Source organism: Esox lucius, chromosome 3 (genome assembly GCF_011004845.1).
Source record: "Esox lucius isolate fEsoLuc1 chromosome 3, fEsoLuc1.pri, whole genome shotgun sequence".
NCBI classification, from domain to species: domain Eukaryota; kingdom Metazoa; phylum Chordata; class Actinopteri; order Esociformes; family Esocidae; genus Esox; species Esox lucius.
The window spans coordinates 35942262-35964590 of record NC_047571.1 but is presented as its reverse complement, the minus strand read 5'-3'; the positions used below and the strand labels follow the sequence as shown (position 1 = coordinate 35964590).

The 22329-nt window shown below is 44.6% G+C and overlaps 1 protein-coding gene across 1 annotated transcript; it reads left to right on the top strand.

Annotated features, from left to right (window-relative positions):
- Nucleotides 1–1474: 1474 nt before the first annotated feature.
- Nucleotides 1475–22079, top strand: LOC105007149 (oxygen-regulated protein 1). Its single transcript, XM_034291565.1, has 10 exons — nt 1475–1564; nt 2770–3081; nt 7283–7708; nt 12208–12376; nt 12534–12826; nt 12918–15635; nt 15744–16006; nt 19329–19569; nt 19829–20605; nt 22008–22079. The coding sequence occupies exons 2-10, from the start codon at nt 2785–2787 to the stop codon at nt 22077–22079; spliced, it is 5256 nt and encodes a 1751-aa protein (XP_034147456.1). The 5' UTR covers nt 1475–1564; nt 2770–2784.
- The last annotated feature ends 250 nt before the right edge of the window (nt 22080–22329 follow it).

Genomic DNA, 22329 nt, shown 5'->3' with positions numbered 1-22329 from the left:
TACTAGTAAGCCTATTACTGGCTAATAAGCTGTTAAAACGGCCACTGGCAAAAGCCATACATTTCATAGATGGTGTTTGTGGTCATGGTAAACTTAATAATAAAGTTTAAAACAATACTTAATGGTGTCTAGTAAAACATTTTAACTTGGTGTGATGTTAATGCGTGACAAAATGATCTAATGTCAAGATGCTATACCAACAAAGGGCAACCGTGTAGCACCGTGGTGTAGTGGTTAACCGTGTAGCACCGTGGTGTAGTGGTCAACCGCGTAGCACCATGGTGTAGTGGTCAACCGCGTAGCACCGTGGTGTAGTGGTTAACCGTGTAGCACCGTGGTGTAGTGGTCAACCGTGTAGCACCGTGGTGTAATGGTCAACCGTGTAGCACCGTGGTGTAGTGGTTAACCGCGTAGCACCGTGGTGTAGTGGTCAACCGCGTAGCACCGTGGTGTAGTGGTCAGCCGCGTAGCACCGTGGTGTAGTGGTTAACCGTGTAGCACCGTGGTGTAGTGGTCAACCGTGTAGCACTGTGGTGTAGTGGTCAACCGTGTAGCACCGTGGTGTAGTGGTTAACCGTGTAGCACCGTGGTGTAGTGGTCAACAGCGTAGCACCGTGGTGTAGTGGTCAACCGTGTAGCACCGTGGTGTAGTGGTTAACCGTGTAGCACCGTGGTGTAGTGGTCAACCGTGTAGCATCGTGGTGTAGTGGTTAATGACACAGCCCCTTGTGTGGAAAACCCAGGTTTGAATCCAGTGTGGGCAACAAATAAAAATTATCACTCTCAACTGCAGGCCGGTTGAACTAGGCTTGCCTGATTCCCTTTCGGGTTATTGTGACAGCACACGTCCCTGTAGAGTTCCGGCCTCTCCCTGCTGTGAGGCAAAGCCTCCTCTTCTTCTCTACCCCCCCACCAACATGCCTCTTCTCTGGTCAGCACATATAAGCTCAGGTAATCCTTAATTCCCAGTACTGCTCCAATCTGATTACAGGGCGTAAAGTTAGAGCAGACCTTAGTTCTGTCATTAAATGTAGTCCTGTCTTTGATCTGTCTATCTATCATGTGAGATAAAATAGCAATGTTTTCTCTTTTCCTCGTTCTGACATGCTTGGAGACACTGATTTATAGTTAGAATACAGTCTCAAAGATATTGTTATTATATCTTTCAACTGTTCTGTGTACAATTATTTCCAAAGTGAATTAACTAGGTTTTGGGACATCTACACTGTTTCATAACATACATTGTCTTTCTACCCCATTATGCGTTTTTCACACGTCCCCTATTCTGATATGCTGATTAACAGTGAGCAAAGATTAAGCAAATTGACCCTGAAGTCGCGATGACCAAAATAGCGCAATGAAGGTGAGCTGCTTTTACCGCCAGAAAATACCGACTGTGCGCTCCGCCTTTCTGTTTGGCCGGTAAAAACGACCTGGAAATGTGATTAAAGGTAGGTTTTTATTTACTTTACGTTGTTTTAATTTGACCGCGCTAATTCCATCTATAAGCATAGGCATACTATACCACGCAGTTTAGGAACACGGTGTTTTGTTTTGCTCAGAGGTGAGTGTTGTAGCTATTGATTATGTATCGCTTCATTGATGTTTACAATAATGTCATGTCAACAGTAATGTTTTTTTAGCTTTGTTTTTATACAATCTGTATTTTTTGCGAATTGAATATGGACAGGGATTGTGTTTAGCCGGTAACATAGGCTGAATGTTGCTTGGCGTGTAAGGTCGTTTGTTGATAGGTTTTAATAAATCACAACACAACTAGCTATTTGTAGTCTAGACGAATTAACATAGATTTAGAAAATCAACATTGTAGCAGTGTTCAAATTTAGAATCGATTTTAAGGAACTGTGGTCTTTTACAGACCCGTTCCCTTAAACGTCATGTGCTTTTCATTACCTACGTGAATATTTTGTTATTACTATGTTATTTTATGACAATGCATCACATTATCATCTTATCATAAATAACTTCTTTTTTTTTACAATAAAAGGTAGTTCCAGACCTTAATAGAACAATGAAGCATTACTAGTAATTTCTATTTGAGCAACTTTCTTTTAAAGCGGAGTAATATATTTTTTCTTAAGTTTCTATCTAAAACTAAAAAACCTCTTTCAATTAAATAAAATAAAAATGTCTGCAAAGTTTAACCACTACAGGATATTTCCAGCTAACACACAGAAACATATTAAGTGGTCAGAATAATAGTTTGTAATGGTATGAGTGGAGATTGCTTGTTATTAAATTTTCTTTTCTTTGAATACTGATCAGAAGAGAGAATTGGCTTGATTCTGCTCTGCTTGTGTTGTTTGAAGCATTTCTCTGTGCTCTGAGGATGCTATTAAGGAATTCTGCAGGCAGGGTTTCAAATTGAGTATTTGCGCTCAGACTTTAATTGGAATGTTTATTTTCATAGCTCTTTCAGAAAGCTTTACTCTATCTTCTTATCAGTTCATAGTTCCTTTACTAGGTCAGATTAAAGTTACTTGTGGTTGAAATATTTTAGACTCAAGTAATCTGTTGCAGTAGGTGTTCTAAAGGGGTAGATCCAAACAAATCTGTTGCAGTAGGTGTTCTAAAGCGGTAGAACCCAATGAATATGTTGCAGTATGTGTTCTAAAGATGTGGGGCCCAGGACACAAGTTGCCATGGGTGTTCTAAATGAGAGGAACCCAGCAAACATGATTGTTTCTTTGACATCTGGACATCTTAATCACTTTCTTGGGTCTTTGTATCCCTGTTATGTCTCTACAGCCGTGCTACTCAGGAATGAGTTCCACTCCTCTCCTGGAGGCAGGGGCCCAGCCCCTGTTGCACCCCCTGAATGAAAAGCTCCAGACTGGGCCGGGCCAAGGCCAGGATGGAGGTCAAGGTGGTGAGGTAGTATCCATGGGTAGTTTGGGGACCCAAGCCTCCCGGCCCCCCCAGCTCCCTATGGACCCCCAGGCCTCAAGGCGGGTCTGCTTCTATAAGAGTGGTGACCCCCAGTTCAGGGGTCATCGTATGGTCATCAACGCCAGAACCTTCAAGACCTTTGATGCCCTCCTTGATGCCCTGTCTAAGAAGGTTGGTTGGCATTATTAATGATACATTGGATTTACATTAGACAGACAGTATACACAGTGACAGGCATGTTTATACAGTGAGCAGCATAATTAATTGTACAGCAACAGGTTGAAGTGCCGACTGTCAGCTTTAATTTGAGGTATTTTCATACATAGCAGATGAACTGTTTAGAAATGACAGCACCTTTTAGACATAAGCCCCCCCCCCCATTTTCTTGCATCAAAAAACATTGGACAGTTTAACATAATGTAGAATAATAATAATTAATGATTGTTAATATTTAGTTGCATATCCTTTGCATGCAATGACTGTGATGCATCGACATCACCAGAAGCTGGGTATCTTCCCTGGTGATGCTCTGCCAGGCCTGTACTGGGTATATTCCCTGGTGATGCTCTGCCAGGCCTGTACTGGGTATATTCCCTGGTGATGCTCTGCCAGGCCTGTACTGGGTATCTTCCCTGGTGATGCTCTGCCAGGCCTGTACTGGGTATATTCCCTGGTGATGCTCTGCCAGGCCTGTACTGGGTATATTCCCTGGTGATGCTCTGCCAGGCCTGTACTGGGTATATTCCCTGGTGATGCTCTGCCAGGCCTGTACTGGGTATATTCCCTGGTGATGCTCTGCCAGGCCTGTACTGGGTATATTCCCTGGTGATGCTCTGCCAGGCCTGTACTGGGTATATTCCCTGGTGATGCTCTGCCAGGCCTGTACTGGGTATATTCCCTGGTGATGCTCTGCCAGGCCTGTACTGGGTATGTTCCTTGGTGATGCTCTGCCAGGCGTGTGCTGGGTATGTTCGTTGTTGATGCTCTGCCAGGCGTGTGCTGGGTATATTCCATGTTGATGCTCTGCCAGGCCTGTACTGGGTATCTTCCCTGGTGATGCTGTGCCAGTCCTGTAGTGGGTATCTTCCCTGGTGATGCTCTGCCAGGCCTGTACTAAGGCCATCTTCAGTTTCTGCTTGTTTTAGCAAGCAAGTTTATTTATATAGCACAATTCATACATCGAAGCAATTCAATGTGTTTTACAAAGAACAATATATGAAAACAATAACATACAAATACTCAAATGAAAACATAAAAGCAAATGAATACATCATAATAATAAAAAAATACAGTAAGAAAACATATAAAGATTAAAAGTGGGAAGCTATATGGCTAAACAGTGTGGTTAAGTTTAAGTGCTCAGTCATAGGCACGTGAGAAGAGAAGTGTTTTTAACCTGGATTTAAAAATGGATAAGTTTGGGGCACGTCTAAGATCTTTTGGTAGTTTATTCCAGTTTTATTCAGCATAAGTGCAAACGCAGCTTCTCCATGTTTAGTTTGGACTTTGGGCTGTACTAGCTGACCTGTGTTCATGGATCTAAGAGCACTGCTCAGTTTATATTTTGCAAACATATCAGAAATGTATTCGGGTCCTAAACCATTCAGAGATTTATAAATTAAAAGCACCACTTTGAAATCTATTCTGTAACTGACTGGAAGCCAATGCAAAGTTTTAAGAACCGGAGTGATGTGCTCTGTTCTCTTGGTCCTGGTTAACATTCTAGCAGCAGCATTCTGAATGAGCTGGAGTTGTTTTACAGTCTTTTTCGGGAGTCCAGTTATGAGGCCATTACAGTAGTCAACCCTACTAGAGATAAAAGCATGGATGAGCTTCTCTTGGTCTTTTAGGGACACCAAGCCTTTGATTCTGGCTATATTTTTTAGACGATAGAATGGTGTTTTGGTGACCGCTTTGATATGACCTAAATGTGAGGTCTCAGTCAATCAAAACACCAAAATTATGCACTTGATCCCTGGTTTTAAGGGCCTGAGAATCCAGCTCTTTACTAATACTTGTACTTTTGTTTTTGTTGCCAAACACAATAATCTCTTTTATCTTGGTTTAATTGTAGACAGTTTTGGTTCATCAAGTATTTATGTGCTCTATACAGTGACACAGATAGTCTATTGAGCTGTTGTCATACGGTTCGAGACCCATATATATTTGAGTATCATCGGCATAGCTGTGGTAGTTAATGTTGTTGTTCTGTAGAATTTGGACCAAAGGCAGCATATAGAGATTGAACAGAAGCGGTCCGAGAATTGATCCCTGTGGAACTCCGCATGTCATAGCCACCCTATCAGATTCATGATTACCAATGGTGACAAAGTAACTCCAGCCATATAGATAAGATCTGAACCAATCAAGGACTGTCCCGGAGAGTCCTACCCAATTTTCCAGCCTATCTATAAGTGTTATATGATCTACACTATCAAATGCTGCACTGAGATCTAATAGGACCAGAACTGTTATTTGTCTCAGAGACCGATTGAGGTCACAAAATTGCTGAGTTGATTGAAGACAACCTTCTCAATGATCTTGGCTATAAAAGGGAGATTTGATACAGTTCTATAGTTTTTTTCTTTTTTAATAGGGGCTTAATGGCAGCTATTTTTAGAGACGTTGGGAAAATGCCTGATTGCAGAGAGCTATTAATTATTTGCTGTAAGTCCATTGTTATAGAGTTAAATTAAAAATTAAAAAATTCTGATGGCATTGTTGTAACAGTCCCAGCCTGATGGGACTGTTCCCCTTCTTGTTTTCTGTTTGTCCTTGGCTTGTCTTATCCTTGTATAGTCTTTCCTGTTCTTCTTTCAGTTAATCGGTCTATTCCTTTTACATGTGTTTAGCCCCCACCTGTTTCTGTTCTCCTTGTTAGTCTGTGTATTTAGTTCATCCATTTTCTCCCTGTCCTTGTCGGCCATTGTGCGTGTCTGCGTGTCATGTTTCTGTGTCCCCATGTCCCTGACTCCTGAGAGTATCTGAGAGTTTTTCAATAAAACCTGCCTCAACCTCTGCGCCTGCCTCCATCCCCCTCCTAGCAATGTGGCTTTAAGATGTCTAACTGTTTCTTCTTGGGATTTTTGATCAAATTGTGACCTAATAACCAAGTTATGTCTTGGTGGTCGTGGTGACGGTACAGAGTCCTTGTTAGACTGTGTAGTTCGGATGTTCCGTCTAATACTTATAATTGTTTCACTAAAGAAACACGCAAATTCATTACATTTCACAGTGGACATGAGTTCTGATGCTATCTGCTTTATTGGGTTTGTAAGCTTGTCGACCTTGACAAATAGAGTGCAGGTATTGTTGATATTTTTGTTGATCATTCCTGAGAAATGTTGCTGTCTGACCCTGTGTAACTCATTGTTGAAGCTACCAAGGCTTTGTTTATAGGTGTCATAGTGAATTTGAAGTTTAGTTTTCCTCCACTTACGTTCTGCTTTCCTACATTCTCTTTTCAGGGCTCTTACCATCATGGTGGTTCTGCATGGTGTTTTCTGTTTAGGGCCTTATTGCCTTCAGTCAGATATTCATTTTCTTGTCAATAGCTATGAAGTGAAGCATTCCATGACTACGAAAATGACAGACTTTTAATCGGGATAGGATGGACTTCAATCCACATCTTTTATTTTTTCAAAATGTTTACGTGTTTTTGGGTAACATTCAGACCACAAAAAAATTTGAATATTATAAAACATGCATATTTTGAATTGGGGAAGAATAGACTAAAATACACAGCTTTTGGTTTTAAAAATGTTATTGCCATGATGGTTGCCATGACCATTCTCCTATCCTCCTTTAAAAAAAATAAGATCATGACTGGTTCATGTAGCTTGTCTTTAGATTTATAATCCCAAATAAAATATTTTTCGATTGAGATCAAAGCCAGGGCTGACAGCTGGGCAATTGCCACCCTTACATACACTTACTGCAAAAAGCTAGCCCGCTAGCTTTCATTAATTTGAAGTTTCACTGTTTTATAATATATTTCCCCTGCAATATCACTTTGATTGGACCAAAAGCATGATCTTACATATTTTGCATTTTGGGCGACTGTGCGCCCTCAGCATTCTGGAACGTTCATAGTTTGGGCGCGTATTATTCATAATTGGGGCGTCTGTGGCACAGAGTGAGTTAAAGCCTTTGTAAGCCAACCAAAGGCAAGGGTTTACACTGCTGGACCACCCTATACCACTGATTCAGGTTTTTATAAGAATAAAAATCAAGTTCATAAAATGTGTAATGGCTTGATTTATATATGTAGTTCTAGTGTGTTAGCTTACAAAATATTTTTTCTATGTTTTGTTAACTATAATAACCCTGTTTCACACAATATGTTATTTCACCCACGATCCTGTAACCACAGGTCCCCTTGCCCTTTGGGGTGCGCACCATCACCACCCCTCGAGGGACCCACCCGGTCCGGTGCCTGGAGGATCTGCAGGACGGAGGGTCCTACATTTGCTCTGACCAGCGGAAGGTCAAACCTTTGAACCTGGACATGGCCAACCGGCGCCAGCCGCCCTGGAACAACCCCACCCGGCAAGTCAGCGGGAGGCGGAGGGCGTTTCCGGGGGGTCGTGGGGTAGCCAGGCCGGCCGAAAGCAGGGTCAGTAGAGTGTCTATCAGGACCCCTAAAAGACTCATAGTGTTTAAGAACAGGGACCCTAGTGTGAGGAGAACCGTGGTTCTGCAGAGACGGACAGCTCCAACATACGATGCTCTACTGGATCACCTATCTGGCATCATGCAGTTTCCAGTTCTGAAGCTCTACACCCCAGATGGCAGCAGGGTGAGTCCCTGTATCTCATCCATTAACAGTGTTTCCCATAAATGTTTCCCCAGCAGCGGTGGACTGGGGGGGGGGTTTTGGGGATTAGGGCGGTTGCATGTTGACATCAACGACAACAAAACGCTTGATGCGTAAATAGCTACCAAGGCGTTTTTAATGTATTACAAATGGACAAATATGCCCTTCCTGTACACCAGTCTCTCTTGCTTGTCAACTTTATTTTATTAACATTATCTTACAATACTTTCTAACATAATTAATACCAACGTGTAAGTCCTGTCCCTCAATTACATTTTCTAAAACTGTTTTTCTTTATTATGAGCCTCCCAGACTTATAATCTAGCTAATGTAGGGAACTAGTTTAGAAGAACTGTGGAGTTTCGACTAATTGGTTTTACAATACAGAAGTATACACAGCACATGTATAGGGTTAGTGGTGTAGTGGTTAGAGCCATTGCCTGTCACATAGGTGTCCCTGGTTTAAATCCACTGAGGGCCTCTGCATTCATCCCTTCCAGTTCATAAAGATGTTCTGTGGCAGAACATTACGTGCTGTGAAAATGCAGCATGTTGTGCTATTGGAATAGTGATGTGTATCGTTAGCTTTAGGCTTCTTGTAATGGTTTTCATCCAATCTAACAAACAGATTCCTGATAAAATAAAGAAAATAAATCAACAGAACAGGGAAGCAAAGACTTAGAACCGAAAGAGATGGAACGACTGAAGGTGGTACGATACCATTGACCCAATAGAAAAATGGAGCACTGAGACCGAGACGTAGCCTGCAGAACCTACAACAACACAAAATTACCAGTGATGAAACAGTGATTAAATAGCCCTAGAACTTCATTCATGAAATAGTCCCTGTACCTTATCCATGAAATGGTTCTATACCTCATCCATTAAAACACCTAATGAAAATGTCTTATTCACTTATCTGTAGATTTTAGTACCTCTTATGTAGTTCTAATACATAATCCATAACAGTCCTAGTACATCCTCCATGATATCATCTTAGTTGCTCATCCATGATATAATTTGTACCTCATACATTATGCAGACATTTTGATATTTCTTCATGACAAGGTCATGTATTTCAACATATTTGAGTCAGTTCACTTTACAATAAAATACTGGCTAAATATAGGTGAACATATTGATAGAAGCCTGCTTGTCCAATAGATATTTACTTACACATTATTCATTTAATTGCTTACTTCAGACAACGATAGAACCCTTTCAACAATAACACAATACTGAGCGGTGTTCCAGGACTGCCACTGCACTTACACTATCAGCAAGTCTGAGCCATGTAGCCTTTGACAAATATAGTACCCCATGTAGCCTTTGACAAATGCAGTACCCTATACAGACACATTTTTGGCACCTCATCCTTAAGTAATTAGCCCAGGTGTCAGACCAGGGCGTCATGATGAGGCTCTGTCCATCCTTGGGAACCCATACTGGGTGATAACAGAATAATCTGCCTGCTGTGCTGCTTCTGTCTGGATGACGTAACTGTTCTGGCCCAGAGTCAGGGATTCATTTCTCCAGGTTATTTTTGACTTAACCAGGCTCACTTCATTGGTACATGGATGTAATATATTCATGCAAACAAGGGAGCAAACATTTAAGAGGAAGTCTTGTCTCTTTGATCATGTGATAGTGTCCATGTACAGACTGGTATTTACTCTATTTAACCAGGTAAATTGACTCATCAACAGAAACAACCAGGGGCCGTGTTCACAAAACATCTTAAGGCTGCTGCCGGCAATCTGCCTCATAATCAGGTCGACGTTTTAGAAATATTTATTGATACTGAGCTTTTAACAAGGTATTACCTTAATCATCAGGATATTATGATCATAGTAGAACTAGTCAGGGATGCAGTCACTTCACCAACAAACAGAAACATCCCAATAACACCAGAGAATAAATAATGCTGACTTCATGGCGATGGCTGGACTACCCAGTGTAGTTGGTGCTATAAATGGGACACATAATTGTGCAAATTATCCATCCATCCATCCATCCATCCATCCATCATCTTCCGCTTATCCGGGGCCGGGTCGCGGGGGCAGCAGTCTAAGCAGGGATGCCCAGACTTCCCTCTCCCCAGACACTTCCTCCAGCTCTTCCGGGGGGACACCGAGGCGTTCCCAGGCCAGCCGGGAGACATAGTCCCTCCAGCGTGTCCTAGGTCTTCCCCAGGGTCTCCTCCCGGTGGGACGGGACCAGAACGCCTTCCCAGGAAGGCGTTCCAGAGGCATCCGAAACAGATGCCCAAGCCACCTCAGCTGACCCCTCTCGATGTGGAAGAGCAACGGCTCTACTCTGAGCTCCTCCCGGGTGACCGAGCTTCTCACCCTATCTCTAAGGGATCTCCCAGCCACCCTGCGGAGAAAGCTAATTTCGGCCGCCTGTATCCGGGATCTTGTCCTTTCGGTCATGACCCAAAGCTCATGACCATAGGTGAGAGTAGGAACGTAGATTGACCGGTAAATTGAGAGCTTCGCCTGACAGACGGATCGCTCAGCTCTTTCTTCACCACGACAGACCGATACATCGACCGCATTACTGCAGAAGCTGCACCGATCCGTCTGTCAATCTCCCGTTCCATCCTTCCCTCACTCGTGAACAAGACCCGTAGATACTTAAACTCCTCCACTTGAGGCAGGCACTCTCCACCAACCTGAAGTGGGCAAGCCACCCTTTTCCGACTGAGGACCATGGCCTCGGATTTGGAGGTACTGATTTTCATCCCCACCGCTTCACACTCAGCTGCAAACCGTCCAGGTGCATGCTGAAGGTCCTGGCTTGAAGGGGCCAACACGACAACATCTTCCGCAAAGAGCAGAGACGAAATCGTGTGGTCCCCAAACCTGACACCCTCCAGCCCCTGGCTGCGCCTCGAAATTCTGTCCATAACAATTACGAACAGAACCAGCGACAAAGGGCAGCCCTGCCGGAGTCCAACATGCACAGGGAACAAGTCTGACTTACTGCCGGTAATGCGGACCAAGCTCCTGCTTCGGTCGTACAGGGACCTGACAGCCCTTAGCAAAGGACCCAGGACCCCATATTCCCAAAGCACCCTCCACAGGATGCCACGAGGGACACAGTCGAATGCCTTCTCCAAATCCACAAAACACATGTGGATTGGTTGGACAAACTCCCATGAACCTTCCATCACCCTGTAGAGGGTATAGAGCTAGTCCAGTGTTCCACAGCCTGGACGAAAACCACACTGTTCCTCCTGAATCTGAGGTTCTATTATCGGCAATCTTCTCCTCTCCAGAACCCTGGCATAGACTTTCCCGGGGAGGCTGAGAAGTGTGATCCCCCTATAGTTGGAACACACCCTCCGGTCCCCCTTATTAAAAAGAGGGACCACCACCCCGGTCTGCCATCCCAGAGGCACTGTCCCCGACTGCCATGCGATGTTGCACAGGCCTGTCAGCCAAGACAGCCCCACAACATCCAGAGATTTGAGGTACTCAGGGCGGATCTCATCCACCCCCGGTGCCTTGCCACCGAGGAGTTTCTTGACCACCTCTGTGACTTCAGCCCGGGTGATGGACGAGTCTACCTCTTAGCCCTCATCCTCTGCTTCCTCAATGGAAGACATGACGGCGGGATTGAGGAGATCCTCGAAGTACTCCTTCCACCGCCAGACGACATCCCTAGTTGAGGTCAACAGCTGCCCACCTCTACTGTAAACAGCGTTGGTAGGGCACTGTTTCCCTCTCCTGAGGCGCCCGAGTTTTTGCCTCCACAACCATCCGAGCTGCAGTCCGCTTGGCCTGTCGGTACCCGTCAGCTGCCTCAGGAGTCCCACAAGCCAACCAGGCCTGATAGGACTCCTTCTTCAGCTTGACAGCATCCCTTACTTCCGGTGTCCACCACCGGGTTCGGGGATTGCCGCCTCGACACGCACCGGAGACCTTCCGGCCACAGCTCCGAGCGGCCGCTTTGAATTATTATTGCACCATCAAAAGATTTATGCGCATTTCTCTATGAGTTGCCAGGCATGTAAGAGACTGACACTTAGCTGAACTTATACTTGACTTGACTAGTCAGTATATCATTCTTGGTTTGATGTTTATTCAGTGACAGTTTATATTTTTATTTTTATATCTTTATTTCAATATGGCTACATGACATATCCTTCTACAGAACTGCTATGATGAATTCACTGACAGACCCCTCCCTTATCAGCCAATCACTGTGGGCAAAGTAAGTAAGCTTGTTCATGGAAAATGTCATCATCCATAGCAACAGGGTCAGGGTCTATAGTAACCACAGAGAGTCAAGACACTTGTTCAGCATCCCAGAAAGAGCAGTGTCCCCTTCACCAACCTGGGGAACTGGGATTTGATCATTAAACCAGAATGAAGAGTGACCCCTACTGGCCCTCCAATAACCACGCCACTTAGAATCAAAGGCCAAGCAGCAGTGGGATGCATGGTTTCCATGTGAGTCTGCCCCTCCTCTTCCAGGTTGATGGTCTCCTAGCCTTGATCCTGTGCTCTGGAGTGGTGGTAGCAGCAGGGAATGAGCCCTTCAGGCAGAGGAACTATGACGTCATGAGGACAGCACAGCCAATTCCGCCTGCTGCTCAGTCCTCCAACTCTGACTCTGTAGAACCAACCAGGCTACAGCCTCTAAGTACTGATTGATTGATTTATTAGTTGATTGTGTGTCCAATATGAAATTATTTGACTTCATTTTGAGTCAACATTATTAAAACAAATATTCATACCTTTCTAAAGCTCTTTCTTTTTTCTTCCTTCCTTCCATCCATCCAAATCTTTGACACTGTCAGAGAACAAGACATCATTTTCCAGTGGACGGCGGTCCAGGAACTTCAGCTTGTCATCAGAGAAGTACTTTGTGAACCAAATCAACAAGTCTGTGAACGGTAGTTCCTACGACCAGCCAGTCCAATCAGAAAGCATGGAGACAGACCTTAACCAAAGAGAGACCATGAGGTCAGTGGACATCGAGACTGAGTCCATTCAACAGGTAGTTGGGGACACAACTATGGTACCGCAGGACGATGACATTGAGAAATCCTTCAGGGTGAACCAGGACGGAAGCATGACTGTTGAGATGAAGGTTAGTACTGTTGTTTCTTTTGTGAATTTAACCAATGTCATGTAATGAATGTAATGGTAATGAAATAACTCTGAGTTGATCTGATTGGCAGGTCCGCCTGACGATCAAGGAGGAAGAGATGATCCACTGGACAACGACTTTGAGCCGCTCCAGCGTGGTGACCACTCATAAGTCAGGAACCGGATTGGAATCCACCCCTCAGTCACCTGAGAACAATGTGGAGGCAAACAACAATAACAACTGTCTTAGCAGCGAGAAAACCAATCAAAACCACCCCAGTCAGAAAGCAACGATGGGCGTCACCTTCAGCGGGACAGATGGGGGAGGGACCGACAGTGGTGATGCTGGTTCCCTGAAGGCCGGCCCCAATCAGAAGCGGGCACTGACGCCCGGGCTGAGACAGGTGAAGAAGAAACAGGCGTCCATGGAGAGTGTAACCACTGTGACAGACACAGGTGTCCAGGAGACGAGTCTGGAGACGTTCTTCTACACAGAGCGCATAGAGGACAGGGAGACCACTGAGGGTTACTGTGTGGTTCATCAGAGCAGCAGCAGCAGCTCCAAGATCCCTCATGTACCACCTATCCCAATGCCCAGAAAGAGTGGCTCAACTGGGGTTAGCAGGACCAGTAGGACTGGGTCCTACTCCAATCTCCAGTCACCTGGTGTAGCTGAGGTGATGCAGATACAGACCAACGATAACGGCAGGGAGATCACAGAGAAGGTCATACACATCCACGAGAGGAGACAGAGCATCTACGATAACTACTATGCAAACGCAATGGGGGCAGGTTACGCGACAGTAGGACTGGCTGGTGTGGGGTGCGCTGGTGAGGTAGGGAATAATGGAGGGTATGGTGACCACTCCACCCCCATGCCATGGCGTAAACCAGCTTCAACAGACTCTGGGCCGTGCTCCTCTGTGGACTTCACCCAACAGTCCAGTAGCAGCACCTCATTGAACAGGGAAAGGGAAGATATGTTGTCTCTGTCCTCTGAACCTACCTCTCCTTCACAGAACATCTCCCCACCTGAAAAACTACCAGATCTCACTACCAGTCCCAGCAACAACCTGTCGACCTTCACAAAAGAACAGGCTCTTTCAGGGGCGTTTCCTAAAGAGAAAGTATGCTCAGAATCCAAGGAACTTGGATTTTCAGAGACAGAGGAATTGCAATGTTCAGAGAAAAAGGAATTGGAATGTTCAGTGACAAAGGAATTACAATGTTCAGAGAAAAAGGAATTAGAATGTTCAGAGAAAAAGGAATTAGAATGTTCAGAGAAAAAGGAATTAGAATGTTCAGAGAAAAAGGAATTAGAATATTCTGAGAAAAAGGAATTAGAATATTCAGAGATAAGGGAATTTGAATGTCCCGAGACAAAGGAATTAGAATATTTTGAGACAATGGAAATAGAATGTTCTGAGCCTGTTGCAAAAGACAATGAGGATATTGAGTATGATGTTCTTGAAGAGAAGAAGAAAATAACATTAAAGCAGAAAAGTCCAACGTCTACAACAAGTTCCAAGAGCAGAAAGGCCACTAGGAAGACCTTGTCTCCCGTCAACACAGAAAAGAATTGTAGCAGTTCAACAGGAAGTGAGAAAGTTTGGATTATCACAGAAACTGACAGAGTCGGCCAGAGGAGTAGGAATAAAAAGACTGTCCCGGAGAAAAATGGGACCTTGGCATTGAACATAAATGTTAAAGATTCAGAAAAAAGGGGGATTGCATCTGAAAAACAGTTGAATATTGGGGAGAATGTTAGCAGAAGGCCAAGGTCTCAGGTCAACAACTCTGAGTCATCCAGGCAAAAGGCACAGCCAAGGAAGAAGGTGTTGGACATCACCCCACCCAGACAAACTGTACAAAAGGCAAACAGCCAGCCAACCAGAAAGATCTTGGCCAAGCAGAGGTCCATGTCCAATGAGGACAGAACCAAGTCCCCCAAACAGACTCAGGAGATGAGTGAGAGCGTTTCCCTGCCTGTCTTCCACCACCCCCCTCCAGACATCTTTGGGGTCCACCAGTACGTGGAGAATTGGCTGCTGAACATCACCCCTGAGTCTAGTCCCTATGTTCCCTTTCTGGAGGAGGGAGGACAGGGTGGACACATTGAAGGGGGAGGACAGGATAGTCACATGGAAGGGGGAGGACAGGATAGTCACATGGAAGGGGGAGGACAGGATGGACACATGGAGGGGGGAGGACAGGATGGTCACATGGAGGGGGGAGGACAGGATGGACAGATGGAGGGGGGAGGACAGGATAGTCACATGGAAGGGGGAGGACAGGATAGTCACATGGAAGGGGGAGGACAGGATGGACACATGGAGGGGGGAGGACAGGATGGTCACATGGAGGGGGAAGGACAGGATGGACAGATGGAGGGGGGAGGACAGGATGGTCACATGGAAGGGGGAGGACAGGATGGACAGATGGAGGGGGGAGGACAGGATGGTTGCATGGAAGGGGGAGGACAGGATGGACAGATGGAGGGGGGAGGACAGGATGGTCACATGGAAGGGGGAGGACAGGATGGACACATGGAGGGGGGAGGAAAGGCTGCACACATACAGAGAGGAGGACAGTGTAGACCCATGGAGGGGGGAGGACAGGATGAACACATGGAGGAGGGAGGACAGGATGGACAAACATCGGGGGGAGAACAGGATGGACAAATGGAGGGGGGAGAACAGGATGGACAAATGGAGGGGGGAGAACAGGATGGACAAATGGAGGGGGGAGAACAGGATGGACAAATGGAGGGGGGAGAACAGGGTGATCATGACTCTGAACCCAGAACCAAGGTATGTCTATGTACGTGTTTATGTCCGTCTGTGTATGTCTGTGGATTGAAGGGGTTGGTTAAATAAGAAAAATGACTCCTTAATTTAGTCTTCTTCATCCCCTTCTAGGAGGATATGGAGGAGGCTGACCCCAGGACCAAGGTGATCTTTAAGATAGGAGCTGACTCAGATGTTGAGTCAGAAGTGAGGAGTGAAGTCCTCCTCCCTTTTTACCCAGAAGAACAATATGTATCCCATGGAGGAGATCACCTCTCAGTGGAAGGGCAGTCCATGTCCTGTCTATCTGTCCCTGTCGGTTACCCAGAGGCTCAAGTTCACCTGCCCAACCCTCTGAGGACACGAGGACTCTGCTCCTCCATGCCCAGCGTTAGGTTGGTCGATTTACCAGACAACATTCTAGCCAATGAGGGCATTTTCCAGCATAATTCTGGAAGTAGATGTTACTTCCAATTCCTTTTCTGTGCAATCATTATTAGTAGGGATGCACGATACCCTTTTTTTTCCATTGCCGATACTGATTCCGACCACAGAACTTATTTGCCGATACCAACTACTGATCTGATAGCGACTACTGATTAGATTAGTGATGGGCCACAGAGTTCAGCAGGGTTACAGTAGATGTAAAGAAACTGTTCCTGAGCCTGCTGGTGCGGGAACAAAGAGACCTGTACCGCCTGCCCTGGTGGTAGGAGGACAAACATATTGTGGCCTGGATGTGAAAGGTCCCTGATGATGCTGCAAACCCTGTTCACACGGATGTTGGAGGACAGGTGGGCCTTCTTCAGCCTCCTCAAAAAGTACAGGCGCTGTTGTGTCTTTTTGACCAGGGCTGAGGTGTTGAAGGACTTCAGATATGTGGACACCCAGGGATTTGAAGCTGGACACGCTCCACCTCAGTGCCAATGATGATAACTGGGGCGTGACTGCAGCCTTTAGACTTCCTGTAATCCACAATGAGCTCTGTGGTTTTCTTTGCATTGAGGGTCAGGTTGTTGTCAGCACACCATGCTGCTAGGCACTTGAACTCCTCCCTGTTGGCTGACTCGTTGTTGTCACTGATCAGGCCTACCACTGTGGTGTCATCTGCAAACTTGATGGTGTTGGAACAATGTACAGGAACTCAGTCGTAGGTGAAGAGGGAGTACAGGAGAGGGCTCAATACGCAGCCTTGTGGAACACCAGTGTTCAGTATCAGGGTGGAGGAGGTGAAGTTGTCTAACCTGACAGACTGGGGCGTGTTGGTTAGGAAGACCAAAGTCTTGGCAGAGCGAGGCTGATCCCCAGGTCATGGAGTTTGTTGACCAGCCTAGGGGGGATGAACGTGTGGAATGCTGAGCTAAAGTCTATGAATAGCATTCTCACATAGATGTTGGTTTTGTCCAGGTGGGTCAGTACAGGGTGTAAAGCTGTGAAGATGGTGTCCTCTGTAGACCAGTTTGACCTGTAGGCAAGCTTGTAGGGATCCAGTGTTGGGGGGAGGCAGGACTTAAGGTGGGCCAGAACTTGTCTTTAAAAGTACAGCCGTCCAGGCTAGACGCAGTTGACTGCTTTGGCCCTGGCACAATGGTTGCGGTTTTGAAGCACGTTGGAACAACTGCCTGGGCCAGTGACAGATTAAAAAGGTCAGTAAAGGCCCCACCCAGCTGCCCAGCACATGCTCTGAGCACACGCCCGAGGACAGCATCAGGCCCAGCAGCCTTGTGTGCATTCACCCTGCTCAGTGAAGAAAACACATCTGCTGTGGATAGTCTGAGGACACCATCAGGCCCAGCAGCCTTGTGTGCATTCACCCTGCTTCTGCAGTGGATAGTCTGAGGGGGGGGTCATCTGGGGGGAGTTCAGATTTAATGGCTGACTTTTGTTGTCCCTGTTGAAGCAGGTGACAAAGAACCTGTTTAACTCGTCAGTGAAGGAGACATTGCTGGTTGTGGGGATAGGGTTCTTTGGCCGGTAGTCTGTGATGGCTTGGATGCCCTGCCACATGTGTTGGGTATTGGAATGCTCCTCAATCCGCAGTTGGTGGAAATGTTTTGCCATCTTGATGCCCCTTTTCAGGTTGACCCTGTAGGCCTCCGCATCACCGGATCTGAAAGCTGCATTGTGTGCCTTTAGCAGCTCTTGGACCTTCTGGTTGGGGAAGGTCTTTATTAGCGACATTGTTGATGCAGATGTTGATGTAATCCAGAACAGAGTTTCAATGTCTGTATGGGAGTCAAGGGTGGCTTGAATGGCAAACAAACTCCAGTCTGTGTGTTGAAACTGATGCTGTAGAACTGATCCAATACAGACTACTGATCCAATACAGACTACTGATCCAATACAGAATACTGATCCAATACAGACTACTGATCCAATACTGATTACTGATCCAATACCGAATACTGATCCAATACAGACTACTGATCCAATACCAATTACTGATCCAATACCGACTACTGATCCAATACTGATTATTGATCCAATACCAACTACTGATCCAGGACCAGTTAATTTAATCTTGTTGATATAAAACAGCTATAAATGACCTAAGTGGGCATGTGCTGTGATTACCATATTTATTGTATATAAAATTGTAAGTCAAAAACCCCAATCCAAAACTTGCAAAATCTGAAGAAATATAAATAGTTTAATTGAATTATGTGCCATACAACTTTTTATAACTGTCTCAATCTTAATTTAAGATATAGTCCAATGTACAACATTTTAACAATATAAAGTCTCATGAAAATATTTTCAAGTAAGCTCCATTCCAGGGAAGAGTAATTGTGGAACCTATATGAATTTAGTGTGGACAAGTGGATGCGTATTGGACGAGTAATTGACACTACAGTAAAAAAAATAGGACTGTAACAAACTGACAATTTTCCTTAACATTTAATAGGCATTTTCTTATTGGTTTGAATTGGTAAGTGTCGCTTTTCTTATTGTTGTCCAATCACAAGGTGATCAGTGGCACTGAAGAAAGTCCATGACTTCCATGAAGCATTTTGTAATAGACAGGCTTTCTGGCTAACTAAATGAAGATGGAATTAAAAAAGAAAAGCTAAAGCACAAAACAGGTAGTCAAAACAGGTAGTCAAAACAGGTTGTCAAAACAGGTAGTCAAAACAGGTAGTCAAAACAGGTAGCCTTGTTATTTTACAACGAATATGAATAGGAGGATAGACTAAGATGTTTCATCTCAATTAGTCTAGGATTAGTAAGTGTTAGCTAGCTTAGTCTTCTCTAGTTCCACTGTGCAATGTATGTGGTTTAGGCTCATTACACAGACTCCCTGCAGTCTATACCCAATGTTGTATTTTGGGCCGGTTTTGGCAAAATACTGATGCTCAGCACTTTTTAAATAGGGAAATATGGAATTGGATGTTCCAGAAATGACTGGAATTGTAATTGACCTCAACTGTTCATCCATGTTGTTATCTGTTACCCCAATATTGTATTATTATTGTTGTTTTTATTATTGTTGTTGTTATTTCTATTGTATTTTTCATATAATCTTAGAATATTGTATTATTATTATTATTGTTGTTGTTATAATTACTACTGTATTTTTCATATAATTTTTGTGCATAGACTGCTTGTGCTATTTTAGTATTTACTATTTCATGCTGATACATTCAATTGGTGTAAAACTCAGTCAATAAACACAACTGCTACTAATCCTCCTGCTCCTCCACCTGTCATGGCTCCCAGGATTGACCCAGAGGAGCAGCAGACTCGGCTGGGCCTCCTACACCGCTCAGCCTCCTTCATCCCTCCTCCGGTAGAGCAGCACAGTGAGACGTTCTTCTCCACGCACAACCTCCTCAGCCCCAAGGCCACGTTAACGCCTGTCCTCCGACAGCTCTGCTCCTCCATTCATTGCATCAGACAGGCCTCCCAGAACCCTGCCAGCCTGGAGAAATCACACAGCATGCCTGACTTCTCCTCTCAAGTACCCATGTTTATTAAGTTTAGTTGTGTTATCTTAATGTTTTAGGATTGTTTCTGAGGAAATGTTATTTATTTATACGTCTTTGTTTGATCCCTTACAATAGGTAACAAAATAGGTTGCAGTTAGTTTTACAATTAAAGCAGGAAAGGCAAAAAAATATTTCTGTCCCTAAGCAAGCAGCTAACCCTAATTTCTCAGAGTTATTTATTGTAAATTGGTTTGTGAAAAAAGTGTAATTGCAAATGTTGTAATTTTTTAGGTGGCGTCTGTGTTTGGCTCACCCTCCACGTCTCTGATGTCCTTCCTGTCAGTAACAACCCTAAAAGAGACCTTGTCATCAGCCCTGGGAGTTGGTGGAGGGTCAAGGAGCGGTTCAGAGGCCCTTCTAGTGTTGCAGTCACTCCAGAAGATCTCTGCAATTGAGGACGAGGAGGAGCAGAGAGCCAGCCTGGCCAGCCTTCAGAGCCGCACCTCCGACCAGCTGAGGGACAGCTGGAAAGACTTCCAGGAGAGGAACAGTGAGGTGGGGGTCATGGACAGTCCTCCATACTCTCCCAGCACCAACCAGGAGTTCGCCCTGGATGTAATGTCTGAGGAAGGGGAGGAGAATGACGGACAGTTGGACATTGATGAGTTTATGGAGGAACTCAACCTGCCCCAAGAACTGAGAGATGAGGTTTCATTGTTGGTAGATGGCAACAGAACAGTGCAACATGCCATGAGGTCTCCAATGTTAGGGGGAAGCATTAGTGAGGTGTCTAATGTGGTGGACACAGAGATGGACAGAAGGGACTCTGAGGAAATAGAGGAACTTGAAGTATTTCAGGAAATTGTGAAGAAGAGGCCAGATAATTGGCCAGGGAGCCCAGCTGAAGAGGAGATGGAGGAAAAGGGTGTTGAGGAGTTAGAACAGAAGAAGAATAAGGGTGAAAATGAGAATTTGGAGAAACATGAAGAGGAAAATGAGGATGGTTTGGTCGTTAAAGAGATAAGAAATATCCCTGATGGGAAAGAACCAACCCAGAATTCTGAGGAGGTTAGCTCTGCAGCAGATCCGATACTACATGGGAAAATGGTAACGGAAACAGATCAGACAGAAGATGGCGAAATGGTAACAGAGTCAGGCATGAGGGAATCAAAGTCAAGGAACTCAGTGAATGTGATGCCTTCAAGTAAGTCAGAAAGCTCCATAACGTCTGTGAAGTCAGAAAGATCAGTAAAGTCCATGAATTCAGAAAGGTCAGTGAGGTCTATGAAGTCAGAAAGATCATTGAAGTCCATGAATTCAGAAAGGTCAGTGAGGTCTACGAAGTCAGAAAGATCATTGAAGTCCATGAATTCAGAAAGGTCAGTGAGGTCTATGAAGTCAGAAAGATCAGTGAAGTCCATGAATTCAGAAAGGTCAGTGAGGTCTACGAAGTCAGAAAGATCAGTGAAGTCCATGAATTCAGAAAGGTCAGTGAAGTCACTAAAGTCAGAAAGGTCAGTGAAATCTATAAAGTCAGAACCAGACGCAGAAGTGACACATGAACGTGATTCAATTAAATCAATTAAGTCCAAAAACTCAATGAAGTCATTGCTATCAGTTCAGTCACTCCAATCTGTGAAGTCCCTAGAGTCACTAGGGCCTGATGATAAGAGTGGAATAATAGAACCAGTGAGGTCAATGACATGTATCAACTCTTCAAAGTCAGCCCACACAGTAAAGTCTGAAAATTCAGAGTCGGATGATCCTGACACGAGTCAATCAACAGAGAGAAAGTCTATGAAGTCTACAAAGTCAGTTCAGTCTGTGAACTCATTACTATCAGTACAGTCATTGAGGTCAGTAAAGTCATCACAAGATGTTAGTTCAGTAACTGAATCCAGTATCAGGGAATCAAAGTCAATGTCAGTGTTGTCAATAAAGTCTACACAATCAACGAAATCCATGAAGTCAGATAACTCAATGACAACAGCAAAGTCAGCCCAATCATTGAAGTCTGAAAAGTCACCTGATCTTGGTGAACTATCTGATTCTGATATTAGAACATTAACAGGAAGAGAGTCAATGAAATCTACAGAGTCAATTCCTTTGATGAAATCATTGCTATCAGTACAGTCATTGAAGTCAGTAAAATCAGAGAAGTCACTGAGATCATTAAAATCAGAGAAGTCACTGAGATCAGTAAAATCATCACAAGATGTTAGTTCAGTAACAGAATCCAGCATGAGGGAATCAAAGTCAATGTCAGTGTTATCAGTGAACTCTACACAGTCAATGAAATCCGTAAAGTCAGAGAATCAAACAATAGTGTCAAAGTCAGTCCAGTCATTGAAGTCTGTAGATTCATCAAAGTCAGTACAATCCTTAAAGTTGCTAAAGTCAGAGAGATCTATAAAGTCAGAGAAGTCAGCATCTGAATTTAGTAGTGCATCTAGTTCTGCCCATGAACAAGAGGAAGTTGAAGAGGCAGAGGAAGGGGATTCTGAGGATGTGGATGAAGAAGGGGAGGAGAAGGAAATGGTAGAGGAAAAGGAGGAGGACAAGGAGTATGAGGAAGAGAAAGAGGAGATGGAGTATATAGAGAATGAGGACTACCAGGATATGGATAAAGTTGAGGAGGTGGATGAGGCAGAGGAGATTCCATGGGAGAGGGAAGAGTTTGCAGAGGTGGTAGAGGAGCAGAGAAAAGAAGAGGAGATGGAGGATCAGAGAGAAGAAGAGGAGACGGAGGAGCAAAGAGCAGAAGAGGAGATGGAGGAGCAAAGAGAAGAAGA